The sequence below is a fragment of the Thyridium curvatum genome (genome assembly GCF_004353045.1).
Source record: "Thyridium curvatum strain D216 chromosome Unknown NODE_69_length_225005_cov_99.022861, whole genome shotgun sequence".
NCBI classification, from domain to species: Eukaryota; Fungi; Ascomycota; class Sordariomycetes; order Thyridiales; family Thyridiaceae; genus Thyridium; species Thyridium curvatum.
In genome coordinates, this window is record NW_022156824.1 from 159,137 (window position 1) to 171,254 (window position 12,118).

At 56.8% G+C, this 12,118-nt stretch overlaps 3 protein-coding genes across 3 annotated transcripts; all 3 read right to left on the reverse strand.

The window, feature by feature from the left end:
- Nucleotides 1-647: 647 nt before the first annotated feature.
- E0L32_009511 (uncharacterized protein) lies at nucleotides 648-4,160 on the reverse strand (the record flags this gene model as incomplete). The annotated part of the gene is made up of 4 exons (XM_031144484.1): nucleotides 648-852; nucleotides 999-3,794; nucleotides 3,887-4,072; nucleotides 4,144-4,160. 4 exons carry the CDS (start codon nucleotides 4,158-4,160, stop codon nucleotides 648-650), a joined length of 3,204 nt encoding a protein of 1,067 aa, XP_030991030.1.
- Nucleotides 4,161-5,101: 941 nt separating this feature from the next.
- Nucleotides 5,102-6,262, reverse strand: E0L32_009512 (uncharacterized protein; the record flags this gene model as incomplete). The annotated part of the gene is made up of 2 exons (XM_031144485.1): nucleotides 5,102-5,880; nucleotides 5,938-6,262. The coding sequence occupies 2 exons, from the start codon at nucleotides 6,260-6,262 to the stop codon at nucleotides 5,102-5,104; spliced, it is 1,104 nt and encodes a 367-aa protein (XP_030991031.1).
- A 1,340-nt stretch (nucleotides 6,263-7,602) lies between these two features.
- Nucleotides 7,603-9,111, reverse strand: E0L32_009513 (uncharacterized protein; the record flags this gene model as incomplete). Its single annotated transcript, XM_031144486.1, has 2 exons — nucleotides 7,603-8,479; nucleotides 8,567-9,111. 2 exons carry the CDS (start codon nucleotides 9,109-9,111, stop codon nucleotides 7,603-7,605), a joined length of 1,422 nt encoding a protein of 473 aa, XP_030991032.1.
- Nucleotides 9,112-12,118: the final 3,007 nt, after the last annotated feature.

Below are 12,118 nucleotides of genomic sequence, written 5' to 3' on the forward strand. Positions count from 1 at the left end.
TCCAAGCTTTGCAGAAGTGATTTGCTTCGGGGGGGGCTTTCGGGCTGCCGAGATTGCGCTCAATGGGGAATACAGCGGAGATGGCGAGCCCCCGGTGCAGAACTTACAGTGGTCGTCTCACCATTGTGGCGCCTGTGGTTGGTTGGATTGCCACCTCGAGGCTGTTGATCAGCTCCCCCGAGGATCCACTGTACACACTCAGCACCCATGCATGGGCATTCTTCACGTACTTGTAAAAGCAAACGAACGTGTGCATGCATCGTGTGTACACGCCCATGAGCGAGCAAGTACTTGTATAGGTGACTCGCTGCTGTTCTCTTCATCAAATGTGAGACCGTACCACGGGCAGTCCATTGACATAATAAGGTAGTCTTTATCTCGACAACATATGACACAGCTTCGTACAGAAACACAGCAGAAGAAAAACCACGCCGGCCGTCCAGCATAATAATTCAAACCCACAGGTTGTAGGCAGAAATAGTTTTAATTCTCTATATACATCTAGAAGCAAGAAAGACACCGCCCTCCGTTTTTCAACTCCATGAACTCCTCTGGCCCCCCGGAGAGGGGACACATCAAGATGCTGCCTACGTCAACGTACACCACACACTCACTCCTATCCCCACCCTCTGCTACGTCTCTCTCTCTCATTTCTTGGCCTTCTTGTGCTTCTTCCGCCCCTTGTCCCCAAACGCCTCCTCGTACACCTCGGCAGCCGTGGTCTGCCCGGCCTTGCGCTTCGCCTTGCTGCTCTTGACGCTGACCACGGGGTTGGCCTTGCCGCCCTTGGTCGCGCTCGCCACCTGCTTCTCCGCCTCCTCCCACGCCGGTGCGTCGCCCTCGATCTCGTACCTGAAGCGGGGGCCCCAGTCAGTAAAACCTCCTCAAATAAACATGACATGTTGTGTGCCGGACATTCCCTTCAGAAGGGAGGGGGGAAAACCGCATTTACAAAAAGACAAAAAGGGAAAAAACAACAAAAAAAAAGAGGGACTCACTGGTCCAGCGGAAGCGAGTCAATGAGCTCCCGCTGCTTCCTCCGCACCGCAGCAAGCGCCTCGTCCCCGCCCTCCTCGAGCTCCTCCTCGAGCGACGTCTCGAGCGGCACGAACCGCGTGTCCACGACCTCGTCGTCGTGCGCCCCGCTCGCGTCCGCCATGCTCACGCCGAGCCTCTCCGCCCGCGGCAGCTCCGCCTCGGCCGCCGCGGCGACCAGCGACCCAAAGTGCGCCGTCATCTTGCGCAGGATCTTGATGAACATGGCCAGCAGCTGCGACACGGGCAGCGACAGCTCCTCGCTCACGACGTCGATGTCCTTGTGCTGCAGGCCGATGGACAGCAGGATGCTCTGCTGCACGCCCGAGAGCTTGACGTCGCCCCTGAGGCGGCCCGTGAAGTACAGGTTCGCCAGCGTCGGGATGAGGTCCAGCACGACGTGGTAGTCGAGCATGTTGTTCGCGTACGACTCGAGGCGCTTGAGGTCGAAGGGCGACAGGAGCTTGTCCAGCTCGGCCTTGGTGAGCGGGCTGGGCTCGGCCTGGTCGAGCTTGGCTCCGGCATTGGCGGACTCGTCGATGCTCAGGGCCATTATGGAAGGGAAGACCCTGAACTGGTAAGAGAGCAGGGAGAGGAACCGCTTCTGGAAGTCTCGGGCAAACGCGCCCAGCCAGGAACGGTCGTCTGTGTTCTCCAGCGGCCTCAGCATGACGCAAGTGTGCTCGCCAGTGAGATCGTTGGCCGTCTGCCTCAGATACACGGGCGCAAAAGATGCGCGCTTCCAAAACTTGTGCAGAGGCTGCGTCAGGCCGTAGCTCACACCAACGTAGTCGAGACCAACCGGTTTCCTCTCGGAGAGCCTAGAGAACAAGGGCGGCATCTTGTTAAGATCCCGCACCTTGACATCGTCGACGAGCAGGCTGGCGTTGGCCAGTTCGGCGTCGGTCACACGAGTCATCTTCTCGTTTGCTGCGGCAGCGCCGTTCTCCGACAAGTTGGTGAACTTGCCCTCATAGTAGTCGACCAGGAGCTGTAGTGCCTTTGAACCGTATCCCATGTTGACATAGTCGGGATTGGTCGCTATCCTGACGACGCGCGCGCCAGAGAGCGAGGCAAACTCGTCGTCCTGGAACTGCTGGCTGACCAGCCACGGGATGAGGTCACCCGCTGGCCTCTGGCCTCTGCTCAAGCTGTTGAGCACGCTTTGCCTGCTGATCTTGCCTTCTAGGGAGACCTGGATGACGCAGAGAGGCTCGGGAAGGCGGCTTCCGTCACCCGAGACGGGAGGGACAAGGACAAAGAGCTCGTGGGCAGGGGCGTCACTCATGAGCTGCAGGTCATCGGGCGAGTTCTTGTAATGGCTAGCGACGTAGAGAGCCACCATCTGCTGCAAGAACTTCTCGGGGACGGGGTGGAAGGAGAAGAGAGCGTCACGGTTGACATTGAGAAGTTCGCACTGCGCAGGATCCGGGCACCCCTGCACGCCAGCCTTGGCCCTCGGCAGTGTGGCATCAAGACACAGGAGCTTGTTTAGCCACTTCTCGACCGAGTCGCCCTGTGTATAACGGATAGGTTCTGACAGCGTAATCTCGCGCAGCTTCCTGGCAGAGTAGCTCGCGGTATCTTGAGCCTTTGCTGTCCTTCCGGTGCTCCTGTCCGCAACTTCGGTGTCGGCTGCCAGGTTTGCGCCACCTCGAGACTGTTCTCGAAGCTGCTTGATAAGCTTCAGTGAAAGCGAGCGGCCCGTCCCTTCGTAGCCGTTGATGGTGGAGGCCATGAAGACCAGGTATGGGCCCATGAGCTTTCGCACCAGGGGCAGGGGAATGGCAGCGGCCTCATCAATGACGACCAACTCGGCTTGTCCGAGGACGTGTGCGTCTTGCGGCCGGATGTATTGGATGGTCTGTCTGTGTTGTCGGTGGATGTTGACGCGCACAATCGCCTTGTTAAAGTCTGGGTTCGTCGACTGGATGATAGAGTAGTCTACGTGGTCCATGTAGCCCAGCGCATCGAAGCCCTTGAACACAAACTCAAACAGGGTCTTCAGGTTCTCGGGGGACGGAGAAGTAATGAAGATGTTGCTGTATCCGTGCGCAACGGCTGCCGCGACAGCAACACCCATCGCTGCTGATTTACCACGACCTCTGGCTGCCGTCAGGGCGACAGTGCTCTGCAGCGTCTTCTCGGCGATCGCATCCACAAACGTGAGCAGCGCCTTTGCTTGGTCGTTCGTCTTTGCAAGATTTATCAGCGCTCCAACCGGCTGTGTCTCCTGGAGCGACTCCTTCAGATCTTCCAGTTCCCTCTGCGATTCGCTCTTGGGCTGGTCGAGGTCGGGGGGTGGCAGGGCCTTGACATCCTTGCCGCCAGAGATGGGCAGCACGTTCATCTCGTCGTCAATCACGAGACAAGACTCGCAGCTGCCCAGAGAGAGGATGAAACGCTCGTTGAATCTGGCGACGACGTCGTGGTAGGCCTCCGTCCGGTACCGCGAGTGAACATCCATGGAAAGGTTGTAGAGCTGCTTCAGACTGTTCATGCCCTTCAACAGCAGCACGACGAGACCACCACCCTCGACCGTCTCGATACACCGCGCCAAGATGTTTGGCGTGATCGCCTCGAAATCTTGCAGGATACACATTCCGTACGTGTTACCCAAAATCTTGTCCGTCTCCTTGTAGTAGACATATCGGATGTTGTACAGCGAAACGAAGAGCTCAAAGGCATCCTCGGAGTTGGCCTCTCTTATTCCTCGCTTGATTTCCTTTTTGATCTTGTTCTCGCGCTTCTTGCGGTGACTACAGAAAGCAAGCCTCGTCAGCATTTCGAACACAAGGGCAGACAGACAGCAGCAACAGCACCATGCGCCCCAGTCGCACACATAACGTACCTGGTGAAGCCCAGAAGCTTGTTCTTGTAAGCCCACAGCACCGACTTGTTCTGTTTGATGTCGAACTGGGACATGAGGAAGTGCAGGTTCACAATGACGTCCTTGGACCTGTCGCCCACGACCACGAAGAAGCTGCGTTTCTTCTCTTGGAGGCCATTGCGCATGAGCGCGGGGATCCGCGAGTCTCTATAAGCAGGATATAATCAGTATGGACGGTCCAATTCTCTTCAAACAGGTTCGAAGAATTTATTACTTACACTGCCTTGCGCGACATGATGAGTTCTGCCTCGCCGAGTTCGCAGGTGTGCAGTTAATTTCGAGGATATCGCCGCTAAACTGGCAGAACTGGAACTCTCTGTGCTCCAAAATAGCTGCAGTATGGACATCCAAAAAATTTGGCGGAGATTCAATTTCTGCCGGGCGGTCAGCTCTGGCTTTTCGCGGCATTCTACTTGTAGTACGACAACCCACTGTAGCCCCATTGCACCTTTAGAGCCTCACCGCCAAATGGAGAATGCGGATATTCTGAGTTCTACCTAGTAGTTTACCTAATTTCTGTGGTGAAGTATTATCTTTCTCAAGTTAAATCTTTCTTACAAATGGATGTTTCAGGACATGCATTGTGAGGTATCCATAACCAATCTTCCTGTGTATTAATTGAAGCCGTTCTATTTTAGTAGACTTGTACAAATCGTATTCGAGTACATGAAGGTTACCTCGCCATGTATAGACAGAATCCTTTATACATTTGTCTCTATATTTACGAAGACGCTTCTATGAGTTCCTACTCGAGGAAGAATCTACCAATAGCAAACATCGCTAGGACAAAAAAGAAACCCTTTAGATCACCTCACAATACGCAACCGAGACATGCATGCATGTTGAGAATAGTATACAGATGACTATCTTAGGTGGAAAGTGTTCGCTGCCAGCCATACGGTTGGCCAGCAGGGACATTGGTCTATGTGAGGTAACTTCCTGCGCGGGTCCAGAGGAACCACAGTAAAGAGGAAAAACACCGTACACGATGCCTATAGAGCCAAAGAAGAAAAAAAACAAGGGACTTGCAGGGAAATGCGATGCAGCAGAGGACAAAGAAGCAGAAGAGCCCGGAAGCAGCTGGGCTACAGGCCTACATGAGCAGCAAGATGCCACTGCCCATGCCCATTGCCCACGCCCGTCTGTGCTGCCGCTGCATCTTGGCGGGGTCGCCTTCTACTTCATGAGCTTGCGGCGCAGGTTCCTCGTCCTCTTCATCAGCTTCTTGTACTTCTTCTTCTTCATCTTGAGCTTCTTCTGCCGCCGCACGCTGATGGCGAGCATGCCCGGGCCGCCGCCGTCCTCCCGCTCCCGCTCCATCTGCCTCTCGCGCCACCGGAGCGCGTCCTCGAACCGCAGGTGGCGCACGGCCATGCGCTCCAGGAAGGTCCGGGGCGGGGCGGGCTCCTCGATGAGCTGCGGGCTGTGGGCCACAATCTTAATCTGGCCGTGGGCGTCGGTCTGCTCCTCGATCGTGAGGATCGCCTTGTACACGCGATGGTGCTCGCGGTCGACGTCCTCCTCGGCCGCCTCGGCGGCGGCGGCGGCGAGCGCCGCGGCTCCTCCGGTCTCGGCGGCGTCGGCTTGGGGCGCCGGCGGGGGCTGGAAGGGCAGGAACTGGCCCGCCATGGCGTTGAGCTGGACGTAGAGGCTCGACTCGGTGCCGTCGGGGTGCTTGAGCTCGATCTTGTGCACGTTGTCCTCGCCCAGCTCGGCGCCGTCTGCCTGTTGGGCGGCGCCGAGGCCGAGGTTGGAGAAGGGCGCCTCGAGCTCGTCGACGGCTTTGGAGAGCGTGCTCATCACCTCCGAACTCTTCTGGGCCTTGGTGCGGGGCGCAAATATTGAGGCGAATGCATCGTCGCTGATCGTCTTGGGCAGGCTGTGGGTGATGGAGATGGGCCGATGCTGGGAGAAGAAACTAGACAGAGCCAGGGCTGTTGAAGGGAAAGGAGCCGCTGGTTAGCAAACGTAACGAGACACATAGAGAAGCATACGTAATGGCATCGGCCTACATTCTAGGGGCAGGTGCTGAGTGCTGGGCACGCTGGGGAGCTTTTGCGCCGAGGCCTGCGAGGACTTGGATTTCCTCTTGCGCTTCTCGCCCGAAGACTTTGCCGACTGGGTCGAGGCCGGGACGGACTGGCCCGCGGGCAGGTCCTTGGGGCCGTTGTCCGAGCTCGAAGGTTTTGACGAGGAGCATCTCCGCTGGTGCTTGATGGGTCGGGAGGCGAGGGTGTAGGTGGCTATCGGCCTCGAGGCACCGGCGGCCAAGGTCGAGATGAGCGGTGATTGCTGAGCCGCCGCCGAGGCCACGCGCCGCACCGATGAGGGCAACATGGCTCACTTGCTATCGGCCGAGACAGACGCAGGCGGTCACAAAGGGTGCCGAGACCGCTGTGAAGCAGACTGGCAGGGGAGCTGAGGGGGGAAGTTCACGGTGTCGTGATGACGGGTTGGTGGTTTGCCTGTCAAGCAGTCGTTCAGTCACTCAAGGTGTGTGTCCGGATTTGCTCAAGTTGAACGGAAAGGATAGGCGGCGCTAAATTTGGCGACCTGAGGCACCACCCTCAATCGCCCGACCGGCCCCAACCAGTGAAACGACACACCAAACTGGCTGGCCAAGCCGCCACATGACAATACACTGGGGCTTATCAGGCGACGTCAACTGCATCCATGGCCTGAGTGCTCAGCTGTTTCAATCAAGACATAGGATGCCGAATTCAAGAATAAATCTCAAAGCCGGCTTCTACAATTCTAACAGATAACTAGCATAAAATGCAGTCAAAAGGAGTCTGATACACAGACCTCCCAAGGTCCCCGAATAGCTTTCAGTCCTCTCGCCAGCGGGATTCGATAAGCACCGGTTACGGACTCTCTCTGCTTCTCTCGAGGTCATCAGGGCCTGCCTTGGCTCATCATCGTGCATATATAGCCGACCTTGGCAAGTCCGAAGGTCCGACTGACAGTTTGACCCATGGGCAATAGGCCTTTCCATGTAGCATCAGAAGCCATCACGTTGTCCAAGGGCACAGAACTATTGAACAATCAAAGGTATCATCTCATTTCTTCCGCAGCCTCCACAGTAGTGGAAGAACACTGCGGATGTTTCGCTGCTGCTGGGCCTCCAAAAAGGGCCGTGGGTATTCCCGAAGCTGTGTCTGGTTCCCCCCATCCCAGCCCATCCTCATTGTCGCCGTGTCCCGTGGCAGCCCTGCCTTTCATCTCAGACCTCGCTCATGCCCCAGAGCTTCGCATCCAACATGCTCGCCTAGAAAGACCCCCGTAACGCCGTAGCCACAAAAGGCTTTCCTCCAACCACTGACCCCAGCGGTCGTGGACCCCATGTATAATATGTAATATCTCGATCCAATGCTGATATGCAGACCCCGGTAAGGGTATATAACCATAAAAAAGAAGAGGTAACAAAAGGAAAACCAAGGCAAGGTTTAAGGTTTAGGTACACACAGCTGCGCGCTTGCATGCATGATAGTTAAACGAAGCAAAGGGAAGCGACAACTCCTATCTATGCAACAATAGTGAAAGAATTAGAAGAGAAGATTGACAGTCGGAAGGTCGTCGTGGATGATGGGATGCTTTTCGTACAAATGCCGTCAGATCGTAGGCGTCCATTCAAAGCCCGATGGGCCTGAACAGTATCGGCTCCGAATAGTGACCGCTCATCGGAACGAAGGGTCGCGGGGATCGCGCGGAGGCTGTTGCTGCCTCCTATCGTTCTCGCTGCGCGCGGCTATCCACTCAGCATTGCCGTTCTGTTGGCCGGGGAGCTCGGCAGGAAGCTTGGTGTCTTCGGAACTCGGTGAGGTACTGCCGCTACCGACATGGGCCGGGCTGCTGGGACCGGCGGTGCTGGAGCCAGGCACAAGCTGAGTGACTGCTTGGGCAATCGAGTTGACGACATACTGTCGCAACTCGCGGTCTTCGCGTGAATCTTCCTTCTCTAGCCGGAATCGGTTGTCCTTGTCCATATTGGCCCGTCGCAGGTTCTTGATCTCCTGCATAATGTACAGCATGACCTCTTCGGGGCACCTGTTTCGCTCCGCCGAAAACTCCGACTTTCGTACATATCGCCGGGTGACGTCGGTCGCGCCGTCGATGGAGAATGCCACAACATACGACATTTTCTTTCCCCAGCCCTCGGTGTAGAGACGAGGGTTGTCCCAGGCCTCTTCGCAGGCATCGACATGGACCCAACGCTTCTGGTGCTCCGAGTAGACCTCGGTCCAGACGTGGTCCTCAGCGTTCCATACCCAGCGCACACGGGTGCCGAGCGCGCGGCAGAGCATGCTGAAGCAGTTGGCCCATTCTCCAACACGGCCGCGCCGTGTCTGCAGCAGACGCCAAACGTCACTATATCGGGGGAACCGCTCATAGGCTCCGCAGTTGGGGCTCGAGCACCGGTACAGCTCGACGAGGAGCGCACCGCAGGCGTTCTCATCTGGAGTCGGGGCGGTCTTGCCCTGCCCAATGGTCGGGGAAAAGCATACAGGGCACGGCGGGTTGTTGACCCATGTGAAGAATGATCTCTTAAACCACCTAACGATGCGGGAGAGCATGGTCAGAACATGGCCTCCAGACGGGTGCAGAGAGATGCACGAAGGGATTTGGAGTCTGCAGACTTACCTTAACAACGCCCTGATGACACAATCCTGGTAGCCCCAGGCGGGTTTCCGATTGCCCAAACTCTCGGCCTCGGCCTGCATCACCTGGCTCTCTTCTTCTGCCTCGCCATATATCCGGTCGAGTGGAATGACCTGTAATGCTTCATCTAGCAGACCCGGGTTCTCGTATTTTGTTGGGGTCGACGATAGTGTGATGAGAAAGTTGCGAAACTTTTGCGACTCTCGGTCGTGGGCGGCGGGCGGTGTGGGGATCTTGGGGAGGTTTCGTAAGGATGAATATGTGGGAGGTGTGCTGCTCGACCCTTGCAGGCCGCTGTAGGACGTAGATGGCCGGGAATCTGATTGCGAGGGTCGAGGGCTCAGCGGAGTGCTCGATGGCGTCGCTTCGCGGGGAGCCGGCGATCTTGATCCTTGCCGTGACCTGGACAGATCCAGCTCGTTCAGCCGCCGTGTGCGGAGGAGTTGCTCAAACCGCAATCGCAGATCGTGCGCCCATTCCTCGCCCCATTCATCCGTCTGCGCATCGGTGCTTCGATCGTGCGCCATGGTGCCGTCGATGATGAGGTGAAGCTGTATGTGGAGAGCGTCGAAGTCGGCGATGTCTTCGATGGGACTCTCCCAGCACCCGCCGCGTAGTTGAGTCGTGGTGGTGGAAGTGGTGATGAACCCGCTACTATGATCCAGTCGTGCTGTGAGGCAGGGTTGGTCAATGCCAAGTGACGCTGCACAACAGGCCGCAGCGTTGAATCAGTTTTGGTCTTTGTCGAGAGATTATCGACAAGGCTCGGTGCGCTCGCTTGCACAACCTTCTTGGTCGTGTGAGAATCGATCGGTGGTGCTGACGATTCAGAACAGACTGCTCCGTCAGAGGGTCGTCCAGCCGCGAAGGATCCCTTCTTGCCGCTCGTTATGCGGTTCCCTGCAGGGTCCACATCGAAAGTCGTGATCGATCGGCTTCTACTACGGTGTTGTTCAATTACCGGCGCACGACAATACCGTCGCTTGTCGTCCTCGTTGTCGTCTTAAGGCGGTTGATGCGACGTGGAAGAGAACAAAGTTGACAGGGAGAAGATGCGGATATGCTTGTCGGAAGCCTGGGTAGAGTGGAATGGGGTGTGCGTGTGCGTTGCGTGGTGCAAGCCCGGCCTAGTAGACAGAGAGACCAGGGGGGGCGTTCTAAAAGAGATGGGACGGGTACAGAGTCTGAGAAAGGTGCGGTCTGGCGCGGGCTCGATCCAAAGGTACCTAGGATGGAACCTCTCTCCAGTGGGCGAATGGGGGGCGTTGGAAAGAGAGAAGAGAGATAGATGTGCGAGGTTGACGACGAAAGAGAGTACTCTCGTTGCCTCCGCGTGCTAACTGACGGCCTCTCTCTCTCTCGCACCCTCTCGCTCGCTTGATGAGCAGATGGGATGGGATGGGATGTACTGTACAGTCTGGCAAATGTGTGTACGTAGGTGCCAGGCCCAAGGAGGAAAAGGACGACGCCAGTGTTGCGTGTCCCTCAAGAACCGGGGTGGGCGGCGGGTGGTGGAGGGGCGCCGGTGCAGCGAGACAAGAGTAAGGTAAATTGGCTTGGGGTGAGGAGTGGGCTTCCCGAACGACTAAGGTACGGAGGTAGGTAACGAGCGATGATGAGTGAGGAGGAGGGAGAAGAGGTACAGAGGAGGAGGAGGCGTGGGAGGGTGTGTGAGTGGGTGTGGGTATTGCGTGTGCCTCGCCGCCCATGCCCACGTCCCACTTCGTCACCCAAAAAGCTCCCGATCCACTGCCGTCGAAGTACCGACTTTGGCTAGTGCGAGCGTAATCAGCGGCAATGAAACAAAAAGAGGACATCCATCGATCGGAGGAAGCTGACGAGAATAGTTTAATGGACGAGTGCGTGCAAGACCCACGATTCTGGACCGAGACCCTTGGGACAGCCTACTCCGCAGGAGGGCACCTTGTCTCTTTGGATACGTACGTCGAATGCTCGCCTCTTTCCGTTCTCTGTTTTTTCTTCACAGAGGTGAGATGATTGAGGGACAATTGCTTGCGATCGAGTACAGAGTGCTTTGCACTGAGGCTGCGTTTCCGAGAGAAAGCGACTGACTGACGTCTTCGTGTGGCGACGAGGATGAGAGCGAGCGTCTCATCGCCCTTACGTTACCCAAACGCAACGTCTTTTGGTCGGGGTGAGTATGTACAGTACATGTCCAAAGTCTGCGCCAGCAATCGACGGGCTGGGCCTGGGAACGCGCGTCTCATTGAGGCTGACGACCAATGGGGATGCCTGCTGGGTCGCGGGTGGCCTAAATGGTAAGGCCTCGAGTCCATTTTCGAGCCAGAGTGGATTCTCTTACTCCGACTTCTCCAAGGTACCTCGACATTCGCACTGCGCTGCCCTCTACCTTTCTCACCATTACGCAGCACACGCCCGGCCGAGTCTCTCTTCTGTCCCTCTCTTCTTCAGGTGTATCGCCGCTCTTCTGGCGAAGCGTCTGCCAAGACCACGCTTGCGCATCTCTTTGATTGCTAGCAAATTCTGCCGGTGACCATTTGCAGACGGGTCTACAAGTAAAGGTGTCTACCTACTTGCCTACCTACTCCGTACGTGCGACCCGGAACAAGATCAGTCTTCTAGGAGAGAGCAATCGATGGGGAGACCCCTTCTTTTGCTGCACATGACATTTCTCAGGAAAGCCTCTCGATGACCAGGCACCGGACGAGGCGGCGTGTGAGGGATTGGGTGTTTGCTAGTGCTGGCTGACTAGGCGTGGCTGTACATAGGCTCAGCACTCAGGTAGGTGGCTGAAGCCCCACGGAACCGCCTTGTCCAGTAGTCGAATCACGGCGGCAGCCTTCACGGCACCGCCTCGTGGTATCAGTCCCGTTCTGGACCTCGCCGACTCCAGATGACCTTCAAATCGCAACTCGCCTCTTCCCGTCTTGGGTTGCGAAAGAGCAAGGCACACCGGAGGACTGAGTGGACGGGGCCGGTGCTACGTATCATGGAGCAATCTACTCAGTGCCCTGCTCAATCACTCTACCGCCCACTCGCCTTGCAAGTTCGACCCTTATTGGCCCTACGTCCCAAACAGCCGGCGAGGCACATCAGGCAAAAGGCTGGAGGGGATGCTTGCCATGGGTAGGAGATATCTCTGTCCGAGGCGACCAACCAAGCTCAGCCTCAAGACATTATCTCCAGTCCGTACCTGTTTCAACCCACCTTCACCCCACGGCTAGGTATTACGGCCAGTCCCAGGGTTGCTCCTTTATGTATAAATGAACCTCCCGATGCACTGGCCCCCGGCGCGCACTTCGGGACCCTTTTCTGCGGCCCGTGTGTGCGAGCCTCATCGTGGGATTTGGCTGCGTGTGCCTCCAAGATGCACCACATCGTCGGCCTACAGCCTCTCTCTCTACAGATTTAACCCACAGCACCTCGAGGCCCATACTCTTGGTCCCCTTATCTCGCCAAGCGTGTTGCTTGAGGATGCACATGTAGTCAACCGCAGTCTGCATCATCAGTGATATCCACTTGTGCTGGCTCTCTGCCATGTGATTATCTTCG